Below are 16,339 nucleotides of genomic sequence, written 5' to 3'. Positions count from 1 at the left end.
CGTTCCCAATAGAATGGAGATCAGAATCTGTAAGGGGAACCAGATATTATTTCACAAAAGCCACCTGTGTGGCTCAGTCGGTTAAGCATCTGACTTTGGCTCAGGTCACGATCTCATGGCTTGTGAGTTAGAGCCCTGCATCAGGCTCTATGCTGATAGCTCAGAGCCTGGAGTCTGCTTCAGATTCTGTCTCTCTCTCTCTCTCAAAAATAAGCAATTAAAAAATTTTTTAAAAGGTAAAAAATCCAGAAATTTAATTATAATTGATTGCTAGATCAGTGAAGCTACGCCTTTAAACTATGCATAAGAGATTTATAAAGTCTCAAAATAACAGGCTTTACTGTTTTCAAATCTGCTGTAAAAATGTGCCCTGTGTGTAAAGATCTCTGGTGCCCAAATGTAAATGATCATTGGCCTTTGTGTTCATGTAACTTTTTGTTTCAAATTACTGAAAAGTTTTAAGACTAGCACATCAAACTCCCATATACCCTTCACCCAGATTCACGGCTAACATTTTACCCCATGTGCTTCACCATTTACACTCTTGATAGTATGTTTATGTATGTGCATATATTTTGGAACATTTTGAAAGCACACTGTAGACATGATTGATACTCTTTACTCCTAAATACTTTGGTGTATAGTTCTTTTTAATTTTTTTTTTTTTTTTTTGAAAGAGAGCACAGCTGAGGAGAGGGGCAGAGGGAGAGAGAGAATCTTAAGCAGGCTCCATGATCAACATGGGCCCCCAACTTAGGGCCTGATCGCATGACCCTGGATCTGACCTGAGCTGAAGTCCAGAGTTGGACACTCAACCAACTCACCCAGGCACCCCTGGTGTATAGTTCTTAGGAACAAGAGCATTCTCTTACACTAGTGTAGTTATCAGAATCAGGAAATTTAGCCACTCCATTCAATTATGTTACTAATCCACAATACATACTCCAAATTACCCCAAGCCCCATAAGTCCTTTATCGCAATTTTCTTAGGCCAGGAGGTTTCTGTTTGACAGGGCTAAAGGATTGAGAAGCATTGACCCTGGGCCTTAGCAGAGTAAAAAAAAACACAGCACAAATACAGAGAGTATCAACCATGTGTAAACATTGGCACACTCTGAGTCAAAGGCTTGGGGGAGGTTTATTTGGGATATGATCCCAGGAGACAGGAGTTAGGGAGTGGGGAGAGTGAGACAGGCCAGGGGATATGCCAGAAAAGGTGCTCATGAAATGGTAACTGCTGTGGGCGACTGGGGCTCAGTCCCACAGGGGGCCTCTGAGGAACCTTGGGGAATAGACCTGCACTTGTCTCATCAGACAACAGGCAGGCTGGAGCACTCATCCACTGACTGCTGTCCCCCCAGGCTAAGGATTGCTCCCAAGCGCATTAACCCACATTCTGTAACTCCCAGAAAGCCCTCATGCAAAGGAGCAGGCACAGGAGCTCACAGCAGGAAGCCTCCTCTTCTTTAGCTCCACGTGGACTCAAGTAGGCGAGAGGGTCACAGAATTGGGACATCATCTGGTGCCACACCATGTATTTAATTCACTCTATTATAACTGCCACATGAGGAAGGCCCTATTATGATGCCCATTTCACAGATAAGGGTACTGAGGCACGAAGAGGTTAAATCACAGGTCCATGATCATGTAATTAGTAGTACATGTTGGAGCTCGGATCCAAATGAAAGCATTCCAGTTCCAGAGTCCACGCTCTCAATCACCACTGACCTACAACTGCCTCCCTCACATCAGGCACTCCCCTCCCTCACTCCCTCTACCACACAGATTCTGTTCATCTGTAGTACCTGGGTAGAACATCTCCCCTCCTGACCCAGGTTACCCAGCCCCAGTGGGAACTTGCTCACTGCCTGCAGCCCTGCCAGAAGCTCCCATCCTGGAGCTTCTTAGCACTCAAGATCTTGGATCCAGGAGTGAGCATGAGGGAGAGGTGAGTAATGCGGGAGAGATGTAATGGACAGAGATATGGGAGGAGGTACGCCTGGGGCCTATGGGTCTACCTCTCCTCCCCAACACCTGGTCCTTGCTGACAAAAGTCCTAGCTTGTAGCTGAGGCTGGACTCTTCAGCCAGGTTTGAGGTCCCCAGTACTGCCTCAGGGGTTTCCAGGCAGGCCTCCTGAGCTCCACCATTTTCTCTCTTACCTCCCTACCTTCTATTAAGGAGTCAACTGGGGTTTCTTTGGGGTCAAACCACGGTGGGTCAATGGATCTGCCCAGGGGCATGAACTAGGCTGCTTCAACCAATCTGCTAGTCCAGAGGGCTCCAGAGAAGAACAGATAGCTCCCCATACCTCCCCCTCCCAGAGGGTCACTTCTTGGTTTGTGAGGGCCTTTAAAAAAAATCCCCAAATACATGAACTCTTTAAGACCACCAAGAGGGAAGTAATCACATCTCCAATTTTATTCCTTTTGTTCAACAGTCCTGGGAGGAGAAGGGCCCAGGAGTCAGGGTTTCCCCTCAGAACCTTCAAGTATAGGTCTTGACGGGTCTTCAGTTGATCAGATGGGGTAAGATACCCCAGCCCCTTCCCCACAGGTCCTAGTCTGCCACAATTAACGGGAAGAAAGTTTTCCAAAGGGGATTCGGGGCTTCTCACCATCCATCAGGGTATCTTCCCAAAATTCTCAGCAAAAAGTCTGCTCTTCTCAGAGTTAAATACAGAAGAGGGGAGCCAGAGGTAAATAGAAAGGTGTCTCTTTTTTCCATCCGACGGCAGGTGTTTTGGTTCCCCATGCTTTAGGGTAAGGAGCTCTCAGCTTGACACAGTTCAGCCAGTCGGCAACCGAGCCACTCCAAACCCTCATGAGAGTTCGACCCGTTATCATGGATCGTGCAAGGTCGGTCATCTCTCACCATCTATCACGGGGGTCGCTGGCACCCCACGTCGCTAGGAGGGCTCTCCGATTCCCCAATCCAATGAGCTGGTCTTAAGACCTTTCACGTTTCATCAGGCAGGTTCCCTAGTCCCCCCACACAGTCAGGCGGGCCCCCGGTTCCCCTGCGCTATCGGGTAAACTCCTCGTCCTGTCACCGTCCATCGGGGGGTGTCTCCGGTGACCTCATTCCGTCAAGGGGATTCCTCGGACCATCGCCATTGTCAGGCTGGGTCCCTGGCGCCCCCGCGCCGCTGGACTCCTGGGTTGGACTCCGCTGACGCACGAACGCACCCATGGCAGTGGCGTGGCCCGACCGTAGCAGCTGCAGCTGGCGCCGCCCGCGGCGGTACAGGTACTCGATACGCAGCACGTCGGAGCGTGGCAGGCAAGCATGCTGCCGGAACTCGGCCCGCACCCGCGCCTCGGCGCCAGGCTTCCCGCGCCCTGCGCGCAGAAGCTCGCGGTACAAGCTCAGAATTTGCCTCTGCAGCCGGCTGGGCCGGCTCATGGCCGCAGCTGGGCCCAGGGCGCACACAGGTAATGCCCGAAGAACAGTGGCGCAGCAGCACCTTTGCGAGATACGGCAGTGCAAGGCAACAGGCACTTCCGGCCCGCGCGCTTCAAAACTTCCGCTTCCTGCCTTGGCTAGCTGGCGCCGTCGAGCCGGATTGGCTGTCGATGCAGTTACGTCACAATATTGTGGGTCAGGGGCGGAGCTGCAGGTTCCCCCGCCTGCCCCAGAGGAAATCTGTGCCCTTGAGGGGAATGCAGTTCTGGGGACCCGAAGGAGGAGGGAGCTAGGTGCTCGGACTCAGGTTTTGGGTCGGAAGGGGTCAGGGTCCCGACCTAACTCCTGAGTCTTGGGAAACGAGAACTATAGGTTGGGACCTTTTGTGTTCCCCAGGGCGCGGGGGCACTGGGAAGTAGAAGATATAGGCACAAGCAGGTTTTGGTCATAAATTATTTATTAAAACAGTCTCAGGAAGGTCCGTGGGTTCCCATCTCCAGGGCAGGTGTGCGTCGAGGGTGGGGGAGTGGGGGGGTGGACGAGTCCCAGCCCTGGGCACACGCGGAGGTACGGCGTCAGACGGTGAAGTGTTGGGTCACGGCTGGAATAACAAGCTTCTCCGTGCTGTGGGAAGACCATCAGAGAGAGGGTATGGGCTCCAAGTCCCCAAAGGCAGCCTGTGGCGCAGGGAGTTGCGCTGGTCGCGCCCTCTGCCGAGAGAAGTCAGGTCCCCGGGCAGGAGAAGGTAAAGTTCTCACCAGTTGTTGAAGCCCCGAACCCGGCACGCCTGGAACACGTCGACTAGGCTGGCATCCCGGAGTCCTCCTGGGAGTATCAGGTCGTCGGCTGCAATTCCGTTGTAGTTCCCGCAGGCTGCCCGGAGGCGTCCTCGTAGCGCGGGGGAGGCCCGTAGGGACACAGCCCCCTCGGGCCCCACCAGCACCCGCAGCATGGGGGACCGCTCGATAACAACTCGGGAGCCCTCAGCCCAGCGTACGACCACGCCCCTGCACACTTGCGCCGGGAGGCTGGCGGGTTGTCCATTCACCTGCAGAGAGGAGGCGAGTGAAGGGCGGGGATTAGGGCCCGAATCCGGAGGCGGGGCTCTGAAACTACTGTGAATCCTGCCGGGTGTCCCTATCAAAATGGCATACCCAGGTCTTTGATAGAGGAAAAAGGTCTGGTATTTGCTTTCAAATCCTCCAGCACGAACAAAGCAAAGAGTGGGAGGAAAAGATGAAAGCAAAAATGGCAAAACATTTGTAACTGTAACAGAGTTTCATGACACACCATTCTCTCTTCTTTTGTGATGCTTGAAATTTTCCATAATAAACTCTTTCCTAAAAGGGAGCTTTAGAGAACAAAGTGTCTAGAACCAGTTGCATTTCTCTCACCTGTGTCTTCATAATCTAATAGCCGTTTACACATACTCTGTGCCAGGCACTATTCCAAGTGCTTTAATATTTGGTTATTTATTTTATAAGATAATGTATGACAGTATATTGCATTATGTAATGTAATTGATATTTTAATATACTGTCACCTAACTTAATTATGTAATTAATGATATTAAATTTATAAATGATACTAAATCCTCACCAACACTCTGACAGGGTAGGTCAGTACTGTATGCCTAGGTGCCTCTTGCCTTTTACTCATTAGGAAACTGAGGCCCAGAGAAGTAACATAGCTTGCCCAGGTTCACATAGCTGGTAAGCGGCAGAGCCAATTTTGAACCAAAGGGGTGTGATTTCATGACCTGTGTTCTTGACCATTCTGTTTTATATATTGCCTCTCCATTAATAAAAGTGACCGCAAGAGCAATCACAGCTTTTTTTTTTTTAACGTTTACTTATTTTTTTTTTTAATTTTTTTTTTCAACGTTTATTTATTTTTGGGACAGAGAGAGACAGAGCATGAACGGGGGAGGGGCAGAGAGAGAGGGAGACACAGAATCGGAAACAGGCTCCAGGCTCTGAGCTGTCAGCACAGAGCCCGATGCGGGGCTCGAACTCACGGACCGCGAGATCGTGACCTGGCTGAAGTCGGACGCTTAACCGACTGCGCCACCCAGGCGCCCCAACGTTTACTTATTTTTGAGAGACAGAGACAGCATGAGCAGGGGAGGAGCAGAGAGAGACACAGAATCCGAAGCAGTCCCCAGGCTCAGACCTGTACACACAGAGCCTGACACAGGGCTCGAACTCATGAACTGTGAAATCATGACCTGAACCAAAGTAGGATGTTTAACTGACTGAGCCACCCAGGCACCTGCAATCACAGTTTAAAAAATTTTTGTTTGTTTATTTACTTTTTTAATGTTTATATTTGAGAGAAAGAGAGAGAGAACTGGGGAGGGGCAGAGAGGGAGGGAGGGAGAGAATCCCAAGCAGGCTCCATGCTGTCGGTGCAGAGCCCTACGTGGGGCTCAGTTCCACAAACTGAGATCATGATCTGAGCCAAAATCAAGGGTCAGATGCTTAACCAACTGAGCCACCCAGGTGTCCCTTAAGTTTATTTACTTTTAAGTACTCTGTACACTCAACATGGGGCTCAACTCACAACCCCCAGGTCAAGTCTTAAGCTCTTCCAACGGAGTCAGCCAGGCGCCCCAAGAGCTTCTATTTACTGAGCACTTCGTATATGCCACACACTCTGCATGAATCCTCGCTGCTACCCTATATGGTACTGTTCTAATCACCACTTTTTGTGGTTGAGCTGGGTTGTGGCAGAATCCTAGCTGCTCTCTTGCTGGACCATCCTCCCACTCTTACCAGTAGCCTCCTTCTATTTCTCAACATGGGGTTTCGGGTTTGTTTCCCTCTTACTTACAAACAGTATCCATTTTGCCTGCCAGATTCCAGTTCTGCTTCTGTTTTCCACGTGTCTTGGGGGAGCCAGGTGCTCTCCACTCTGGCCTCTCTCCCCACTGGATCTCCAACCTCTCCTTGTCTGGCTCCTTCCCATCAGCACTTAAACATCCCAGGGTTTTTCCCATCACAAAATCGTAATGGTAAACCAGTTTTAAAAGGCCTCTGCCTCTTCCTGGCTTATCTCTACTCTCACCTGTTTGACAAGGGCAGTTTGTATGTACAACTTGTCAAGAGAGCTGTCTATTCCTGCTGTCTCCATTCCTCAAACCTGCAGTCCAGGAGCTGTCCCCCTGCTGTGATTTCTTAAGTCACTAACAACCTCCCTGGCCCTAAGTCCAAAGACATTTAGTGGGCTATTTTAAACTCAACAGTTCATTTTCACCACTGTTCCCCAAATATGCTCCCTCTGTTTTCCTGGCCTTGTTCTGTTCTCTTCCCAAGCTTAAAATCAGGTCTCAGCTCATTTGTCACCTTCTCCAGAAAGCCTTCACTGGTCTCCTAAACTGAGAGTATCTCCTCTGGGCTTCCACACTCTACCTGTGCTTCTCCCATTCCAGCCCTGATCACTCTACCTGGGCTACCTGGGCTTCCCCTACTAGAGCTCTGAGGAGTAGTAGTAGTAGTAGTAGTAGATGACTACTCAGTCAGTAGTTCCCAGGAGTTGAGCAGCACTTGAGTCAATGTGGGGGATCAGTGGGTCCTGAGAAGTCCAGGGTGAAGTTTATATAGGGTCTAGAGAGGGTCATGGGAGAGCATGACAAGGACATTTAGCCAACGGAGGTCAATGTGAGAGCACAGTGATGGGAGAGTTCTATGTTAAAAGGGTATGGAATGCCAATGAGGGATCAAAAGGCCCCAGAGATCAGTGCCAGATTATAAAAAAGTCTTGGCTTTTACTGAGGAAGTCCCTTACCCATATTTCCTGATTGGTTCCCACAGCTGCACAGCCATCCCTGAAGCCGATGATCACTCGTGGTTTGAGAGCAGTGCAGCTAGGACAGGGCAGGAAGTCAGCAATGACATGGAACCAGTCAGGATCCTGGGGCCTGGAACCCACCAATGCGGCTAGCTCATAGGCACAGGACATAACAGGAATGGGTGTGAGCCCACTGAAGCCATCAAAGGTGGTGAAGAGGCCCCCGGGCACTAGGCGACATGTAGCACCCTCCCTGGGCTCACACCACCGCACACCCCCATCCAGGATGCAGTCTGTGCCCTGTGGGCAGGAAAAGGGCTGGCACTGGAGGCCTTGACCATGCAAGCATATACAGCGTTCCTGGCAGCCAGGCAGGATCAGTGCCTCCCCAACCTGCAGAGAGACAGAGAGACTCAAAATCAAATTCAAAAAACCATATCAACAAACAGCTAAGCACATGTATAAAACATATCATGAAGGACTAAGTTCCTTAATATATAAAGAGTTCCTAGAAATAAAAAAGAAAAAGACCAATAAGTCAATATAAAAACATGAACAAAGCTATTCAGAAAGTTAATAGAAAAAGAAATATGTTTCTTAGGCATTTGAAAAGATGCTCAACCTCCTAACAAGACAAATACAAATTAAAAATCCATTGAGCTGTTTTTCTTTGAGATGGGCAAAAATAAAAAAAGTTTGATGAATTTCTCCAATTGTCCCCCAAATATCTATTAACTGTTCTTTTTCAACTAGTATATAATCAAGCTTTGTGTACTGCGTTTGACTATTGTGGTTTTAAAGTCTGTTTCAATCTGGGACAATCCCTCTGCTTTTTTCACTGGTGTGTGAAAAACCTTAAGAGCTCTCTGCAAGTTCTGATGTGTGGCCAGTGTCGGTACTAGCGTGGAGAGGACATGCAATGGCAGCTGTAGCAGCTCTTATGCCCTGTTCCTCCCAGTGCGGGCATGTATTCATTCCTGGGGTTGGTTTGGGGTTTAAAGTTTATGTATTTATTTTGAGAGTGAGAGTGCAAGTGGGAAAGGGGCAGAGAGAGAGAGAGAGACAGAGAGACAGAGAGACAGAGAGAGAGAGAAGGAGAATCCCAAGCAGGCTCCACACCACCAGTGCAGAGCCTGATGTGGGGCCTGAACTCACGAACCGTGAGGTCATAACCTGAGCCAAAGTCAGAAGCTTCACTGACTGAGCCACCCAGGCACCACTAGGGTTTAACCAATCATTTTTTCGTATCTGGTGGCCTCGAATCTCCAAGACAACTATGTCAGTCATCCCCTGGGGGGCTTTTCTTTACCTCTGAATGGATTCAAGGAGTTGCAAAGCCTTGAAGAGGACGCTTTGCCTGCCGAGGGTCCATCCATCTGTGGTCTTCTGGTAACAGCCTTCCAGTTTCCTTGGGGAATTAGCCCCACTTTTCTGTCTGTGGAGTTTCTTAGGTGATATACCTACCCTCTGGCTTCAGCTCTGGGCGCATGCCCCAGGTCTAGCTAGTCAGAGACAAATCAGAGTACCCCATATTTCCTGGCCTCTCTGGTTTAGGGATGGGCAAGTGGGACAATAGGAGTCAGCACTGGGACTTCTGCTGGAACTATTGAGAGAGGGGTCTGTCCTTCCACTGAGATGGCTAAACTGTACATCATAAACTTGGAGAAGAAGGGGACCACCACTACCCAACATGCAGAAGTGATCTGAAAATGAGGCTATGCATGTCTTCAAATATCCATTCTCCATTTCTTCCCCAGAATTAGAATTTTTGGCTGCATTCAGGGATACCCAGCTAAAGATACACCTTCCAGCCTCCTCTGCAGCCAGATGGGGTCCCTTCGTGAAGTTGTGGCCAATGGGATATGAACAGAAGTGATATGTGCTACTTTTGGGTTATGCCCTTAAAGAGCGGGGCCTGACCTCCCTGTCCCTTCTTTTTCCTGGCCAACTTGCTTGAATGAAGATGTGGTGGGGAGTAGATGATCACAATACTACAGGGGAGGTAGAACCACATGATAGAAGAAACCTGTGTCCCTGACTTGGATGAGCCAAGCTGGTTATTCTTGGACTGTTCATGAGAGAGAAATAAGCTTCTATCAAATTTAAGCCACTGTAATTTTGAGACTGTTATAGCATTTGGACCTAGATCCTACTTGATATAGAAGCTATCATAGAAAAAGGAAAAGACAGGGATGAAAGACAGAAAGAAACTTGAGTTCTAGTGACATCATTTGAGTCCCTGAATCCAGCCATGCGTGAAAGCCTCAGATTTAAACAATTAAAGGTAGGTATGTTCCTTGTTGTATTTAAGATACTTGGCATCATTTTCTTCATTTACAATGGCAAATTCTGACTGATATAGTGTGGTCCAGGGAACTTTTTTTTTTTTTTCTTAAGTAGGCTTCATGCCCAGCACAGAGCCCAATGTGTGGCTCAAATCACGATCCTGAGATCAAGACTTGGGCTGATGGGGCGCCTGGGTGGTGCAGTCGGTTAAGCGTCCGACTTCAGCCAGGTCACGATCTCGCGGTCCACGAGTTCGAGCCCCGCGTCGGGCCCTGGGTTGATGGCTCAGAGCCTGGAGCCTGTTTCCGATTCTGTGTCTCCCTCTCTCTCTGCCCCTCCCCCGTTCATGCTCTGTCTCTCTCTGTCCCAAAAATAAATAAACGTTGAAAAAAAAAAAAAAAAAGACTTGGGCTGAGATGAAGAGTCAGATGGTTAGCCAACTGTACCACCCAGGTGCCCCTGGGGAAGAACATTTTATGACAAGATATGGGAAACTTTGCACCCACCCACCCATGCCTGGGGACCTCTCTTACAGGGATGTAGCGTCCACTGTGAAAGCAGCCGCAGTGGTCCTGAGACACACAGTCTGTGCCGTCAAAAATGAATCCAGGGTCACACTCACAGCCCTCATAGCATTGGGTAGAACAGTGAGCAGGGCTGGTAGGCTGGACACAGCCCCCATCACAGGTCCGTGCGCAGATGCTGTAGTGGCTCCGAGGCGGACAAGTCAGAGCTGCAGATGGATGGCAAAGGCTGGTGCTTAGGACTCAAGTTTCCCTCTCCAATCCTATTGCCTCTTGCCCCAGTCAGGCTAGCTTCCCACTGCTTTAAAAAAAATTTTTTTTTAAGACATTGATTTAGTTTTGAGAGACAGAAAGACAGAGTGTGAGTGGGGCAGGGGCAGAAAGCGAGGGAAACACAGAATCCGAAGCAGGCTCCAGGCTCTGAGCTGTCAGCACAGAACCCGATGTGGGGCTCAAACTCACAAACCATGAGATCATGACCTGAGCTGAAGTCAGACGCCTAACCGACTGAGCCGCCCAGGTGTCCCCCCACTGATATTTTTCAACTTCCACACCTTTGAAATTCCAGTTCTCTCTCCCTTGGATGCCCTTCCCCCCAACACTGCTTAGTCAATTCCATCTACATCAGGACTGCTCTGATCCCCATCAAGAGAAGGGGCTCTTCCTGCTGCCTTCAACCTGCCCTGGAGGCAACCCACACCCAGCCAGAGCACTCACGGCAAAGCTTGGGTCCCCTCCAAAGCTTCACAGGGATGCCAGCTTCCTGACAGGCTGCAGTATATGCTGTGAGGGCATCGCAGAGACCAAGGTCCTGACCATGGGTATGACATACGTCTTGCAGGCATATCCTGAGGAAAGCCTTGGGGCTGATATGGCCCAGGCAGCGGCCAAAGGGACCATCTGGTGCCTGTAGGAGTCTACACAGTTTGGGAGCATTGAAGATCTGGGCAAGTTGCGTGGGGTAGCTGATGCTAAAGCCAAGACTGGGCTGGGGCAGTGGGCAGGGGTTAGTGACCAGGCCCCTGGACCAGGATCTTGTGTCTAGAGGCACATCAAGGGGGCCAACTTGGCCACCAAAGGCCCCACAGAGCCCCACCAGCTGGCCGTGGAAGGTGGAAGGCACAGTTAGGCGCACCTGGCTGCCCCAGTCATACATGATATGCAGCCCACAGGCAGTGTGCACCACCACGTGGCGGCCCTCCAACGTGGCCCAGGCCCTGCCCCCCGGCAGTACCCAGGGCAGCCGGCAGTGTTCACCATCCACCTGGGGAGGAAGAAAGGGTCAAGACTGAGGCTGAGAAGGTTGAGCCTGCTCCCACGCCTCCCAGTATCCTGGACATCCCTCCCAGCTGTGCCACAAATGAACTGTGAGAGTTGGGTGGAAAAGTTAGCCTCTCTGAACTTTAGTTTCTTTATTTGTAAAATGGGAGGATCAAAGTACCTACTTCCTAGGGCTGTTGGGAGAATTAAATAAATCAACAAAAAGTACTTAGAAAAATGCTCAGCATGTGGGAAGTGCTTAATGACCTAGACCAAGACCACCCAAATGCCAGTCAACTCACAGATGTGTGAGAAAGCTGGCTGAGTAAGTCACTGAGAATTTTTTTTTGAGCTTGTTATGCAGCATTAGCTGACTAATACAGTTGCTATGAAGATTAAATGAGATGGTACAAGTAGTGCTCAGAACAGTGCCTAGCACATAATTAGCACTAAATAGGTCCCAGGGCCCTTTCTCTGGCCTTCTCTTCCTCATGAGGTCTCACCACACTTCTTTTTGAAGCTCTCTCTATTTCTGGCTGCCGAATCTCACCACACTCCTGCTTTCTCTGCTACTGTTTTGCCTAAGTTTTCATCCCCACCCATCCTAGAAGGCCCTAGTGATCTGGCCCCATCACTTCTCCAACCTCATTATCTCTTCCTCAACCCCTTACTCACTTACTTGCTCACTCACAAGCTACACTGACTTCCTCCTATTCCTCCAACACACCAGGAACCATCCCAGTTCCCTGACCTTTGCACTTTGTGTTCCCTCTGCCTGGTTTGCTCTCCCTTACCTCCTTCAGATCAGTGACTCAAATGTTACTTTGTCAGTAGAGTCTTCCTCATCACCTTATTCAAAATCCTAAACCTCTTTACACTGTTTCTGTACTCTCTCTTCCTTGTTTTATTTTTCTTTATAGTTTTCTTTTTCTTTCTTTCTTTTTTTTTTTGAGAGAGAGAGAGTCATAGACAGCATGAGGTGGGGCTGGGGGTGGGGGGGGGGGGTGGGGGGCAGAGAAGGAGGGAGAGAGTAAGAATCCCAAGCAGGCTCTGGCACTGCCAGTAGTGGAGCCCAATGCGGGGCTCATACCAACCAACTATGAGATCATGACCTGAGCTGAAACCAGAGTTGGACGCTTAACCCACTGACCCACCCAGGTGCCCCTATTCTTCGTTACAGTTCTAAACTCATCATCGGATGTACCACCTATTTTACTTATTTATATACTTATCATCTGTTTCCCTGGAGGAATGTGAGCTCTCCCAGGACTTAGTCATCATCAAATCCTCTGGCCTTTCCTGGACCACCGAGAGACTCTCCATACAATTTACTGAAATAATCCTGAATGACTAATTTTATTCAATCCTGGGTAGTAGGTGATAATGCATATCGAACAGCTACCCTTTAGTGAGCCATTACTGTGTCCCACGCAATGCTTCCACCTTGTCACATATTTGCACCATCTCTTAAGTCTTAAGGGACAGCCACGCCCACGTTACATACGGTGGGGGAAACAGAGGAACCTCCAGGAGGAAGAGGGTGGGGTGTGGGCGCGGTCCAGTGAACCCCTACCGTGATGAAGCCGACAACTGCGCGGTCTAGCTGCAGGTGGTGCCCGGAGAGGTTGAGGTGCAGACTGAGTAGCCCGGCCCCATCGCGGGCCACGTCCAGGCTGAAGGAACAGGGACCCCGGCGTGGGGTGCGGGCGAGCACTTGCAGGCAGCTCTCAGGAGAGAAGGGCGCGGGAGGGGGCAGCGTGTGCGTGCGGCCGTCGAAGGCGAGCACGTGCGCGGTCCCGGCGAGGGCGCAGCTGCCTCGGCCGTCGGGCAGGCAGCGGCGCACGCCCCCGCGCAGGCCGCACACTCGCCCGCGCCCGCACGGCCGCGGCGCGCACGTCACCACGCCGCCCGGGCGGCAGCGGCAGCGGCGTGCGCAGCCTGGCCCCGGGTACCAGACGGCGCCTAGAGCTCGGTAGCGGCCGGCGCGAAAGCAGCCGCACTTGGCCGCAGGCACGCAGGCGGCGCCGCTTAGCAAGAAGCCCGTGTCGCACACGCAGCCCTCACAGCAGCGGCTCCCGCAGGCGCCGCGGCCAGAGCGGCTCTCGCTGCCCGCGCACGTGGCTGGGCAGCACGGGCCGCACAGCTCATAGTGCGAGTGCGGCGGGCACCGTAACGCTGGGGAGACCCGCGGGGGTGCGAGGGCCAGAGCGAAATGAAAGAGATGGAGAGACGCGGGAAAGAAATAGCGGGGGACAGAGAAAGGGGGTAGGCCGGGAGAGAGAAAGGACGGGAAGACAGAGACGGAGGGAGGATAGAGGGTGGGGGTGAGTGGAAGAGCAACATGGCGGGGAGAGAGGACGAGGAACGGAAAGTGGGAACACCAGGTAGAGATAGTGAGGCGCAGAAAGGGAGACACAGAGAGACACAGAGGCACGGGAGAGACAGACAGAAAAAGAGACGGACACAAAAGACAGGAAGATCTCGTTAATTAAACTGCTGCCCCATCCAGGTCTAACTCTTCTTCAAGTCCTACCCTTCTTCACCTGGCTCCACCCACCCAGGCCTGAACTTCTTCATTGGTCCTCCCGCGTCCGTCCCTCGGTGTCCCAAATCCCAGCTCTTAGGAGCTTCACCCACTATGTATGCCAAGCCCCGCACACTCACGACAGAAGTCAGGCGTCCTCCACGGCCGCAGGTGCACATCCAGAGCCTGACAGGCGACAGTGAAGGCGGCCAGGGCTCGGCAGACGATGGGACGGGCTCCGTGGTGGCGGCACACGTCGTCCAGGCAGTTGTCCAGGAATGGGAGCGGGTCCAGCGCAGCGTAGCATGGCCCCAAGGGACCCTCGGCCCCCGCCAGCAGCCCGCAGTACGCGTCTCCAGCGAATCGAGTGCGCGTGGATACTGGACACTGGTTGTGGCAGAGGGGCCCGCAGACTGGGCCACAGCCTGGCACTTCTGCCACCTTCCAGATGTCGGGCAACGGCACCGTGGGGCTGCTCGGGCCTCTTTGGGCACAGAGTCCACACAGGTAGGGTCCGTAGGGCCTCGGCAGCGTTACACGTGCCAGGCTGTCCCAATCGTAGGTGAGTGAGAGGCCGAAGTCCGTGTCTACACAGAGCTGGCGGCCTTGGTAGTAGGCACGAAGGCAGTGGCCGTGAAAGAAGGGCAGCGATTCCAGAATTCCGTCCACCTACAAGGGAGGGCATGCAGGTATCAGCAGGGGAAGGATGTAGTGGCTGTCGCAGAAGTTCTTGGAAATGCCAATGAAGGATCAGAGAAGGATCAAGGGGAACATCGGTTAACCAGGGTAGTCATAGGAATCGCAAGGAGATTCAATGGAACATCAGTAGAGGCTAAATGAAGGGTGAGTTAAAGGATCCCACCTTTGGTGGGTGAGTGTGTCAGTGGTAGAGATTAGATGATTAGAGTTAATGAGGGGGTGGAGTCAGAAAGTGAGTCAATGAGTTAATGTTACAGTCTCAGGAAGGCTTAAAGAGTGAGACTCAGTCAAAGACAGGCTCAATTGGGATATTGGAAAGCCCTGAGAATTCAGTGGAGGAATCCATATCAATAGGAAGCTCAGTGGGAGAATTGGAATGGCTTGGGAACTCAATGGAAAAATCCACAGAGATGTAAATGGCATTAATGGGCCAGTCAGTGAATCACTAGGAAGGTCAACAAATAGCTCAGTACAGATCTATGGGGTGAGGGGGGAGGTCAAGAGGACAGTAAATAGGGTGAATGGGGCAAATCAATATAACTGTAGTAGGATCAGTGGAGGAGGGGCAATGAATGGGTTCGTGGGATTTTCAGTGGGAGAGAAATGGAGGGTCGGGCGCCTGGGTGGCTCAGTCAGTTAAGCGTCGGACTTCAGCTTTGGCTCAGATCATGATCTCATGGTTTGTGAGTTTGAGCCCTACCTCGGGCTATGTGCAGACAGCTCAGAGCCCAGAGCTTGCTTTGGATTCTGTGTCTACCCCTCTCTCTCTGCCCCTCGCCAGCTTGCACTCTCTCAAAAATAAATAAACATTAAAAGAAAAAAGAAAGAAAGAAAGAAAGAAAGAAAGAAAGAGGGCCAATGGGGAAGTCAAGGCTGAGTCTATGGGTTAAAGGGGAGTCAACTGAGGACTCGGTGGAAGGTTAATGGGAGAATAATAGGAGACTCAAGGGTAGAAGTCTCAAATAGAAAGTTTGTGGGAAGGGATCAACAGGCAAGTCAATGAATGGGCCACTAGGAAATTGGAGTAGACATCTCTGAGAACCAGTGAGAGAGTTGATAAAGGGGGTATCAGCAGGAAAAGAGCGGTCTACAGGTTACCTGTGGGTAATGGGCATGGTGAGGGACAGTAGGTACGTATGGAGCCTTTGAAAACTCACCCGGATGTGGTTGAGATCTTCTGGACTCAGGTCCAGCCTCAGGCCACAGGCTAAGAGGGTCAGGGCCTTGGCCCAGCCACGTGGCCGCAGCAGTGGGGTCAAATCCAGGCTGAAGGGCTCAAGGTCAGCATGGGTTGTGTCACAGAGACCCGCCAGGCGATAGACACAGGAGCCAGGGAATTCGTAGTGAGCTCCTCCAAATGTGTGGAAGTAGAAGTCTCCAGAGGCAGTGCACACCAGTGGCTTCTCCAGGACAGTGGGACTGGGTGAGGACTGGGCTGACAGGCAGTGGTACCAGCCACCCGTGAAGGCCTTGCAGTGACCGTGGCACTTGTCAGGCCAACACTGGGGAAGTTTGCTCACCAGGGCCCCAAGGGTTGGGCAGCGGCAGTGCCAAGTACAGTTGTCTGTCCAGAAAGTACGGCCTTGGTGCAGGAAGCAGGAGCAGTGTGCAGGGGGCATGCACTGGCCGTCCTGCAGCAGGTAGCCAGGCAGGCACTGGCAGGTAGGAGCACAGGGGCGGCTACAGTGCTCTGGGGCTGAGGGGTTGGCACACGTGGCTGGACATGCAGACCCACAGGGAACAAAGCGGGAGTTTTCTGGGCACTGGGGACTGGGACTGGGGAGCAATGGTGGGGAAACCAGCAGTGGGGCCACAGAGCTAGGGGCAGGGGCCAAGGTGGCTGTGGGGGAGAG

At 51.5% G+C, this 16,339-nt stretch overlaps 2 protein-coding genes across 2 annotated transcripts in view; both read right to left on the bottom strand.

Moving 5' to 3' along the window:
- Positions 1-2,402: 2,402 nt before the first annotated feature.
- On the bottom strand, positions 2,403-3,521 carry SDHAF1 (succinate dehydrogenase complex assembly factor 1). The gene has a single exon (XM_047836981.1). It carries the CDS (start codon positions 3,402-3,404, stop codon positions 3,048-3,050), a length of 357 nt encoding a protein of 118 aa, XP_047692937.1. The 5' UTR covers positions 3,405-3,521; the 3' UTR covers positions 2,403-3,047.
- A 322-nt stretch (positions 3,522-3,843) lies between these two features.
- Positions 3,844-16,339, bottom strand: part of LOC125152562 (IgGFc-binding protein-like) — a 31,810-nt gene continuing 19,314 nt past the window's right edge. Inside the window, exons 11-18 of the mRNA XM_047834641.1 lie at positions 15,644-16,326; positions 13,928-14,456; positions 12,837-13,438; positions 10,721-11,267; positions 10,013-10,212; positions 7,191-7,586; positions 4,163-4,452; positions 3,844-4,028 (exon numbers count right to left, since the gene is read on the bottom strand). Coding sequence (XP_047690597.1) covers positions 3,980-4,028; positions 4,163-4,452; positions 7,191-7,586; positions 10,013-10,212; positions 10,721-11,267; positions 12,837-13,438; positions 13,928-14,456; positions 15,644-16,326 — 3,296 coding nt within the window. The 3' untranslated portion in view covers positions 3,844-3,979. The remainder of the gene's footprint in view (positions 4,029-4,162; positions 4,453-7,190; positions 7,587-10,012; positions 10,213-10,720; positions 11,268-12,836; positions 13,439-13,927; positions 14,457-15,643; positions 16,327-16,339) is intronic.

The sequence above is a fragment of the Prionailurus viverrinus genome, chromosome E2 (genome assembly GCF_022837055.1).
Source record: "Prionailurus viverrinus isolate Anna chromosome E2, UM_Priviv_1.0, whole genome shotgun sequence".
Lineage (NCBI taxonomy): Eukaryota > Metazoa > Chordata > Mammalia > Carnivora > Felidae > Prionailurus > Prionailurus viverrinus.
This window is presented reverse-complemented; position numbering and strand designations above follow the sequence as displayed.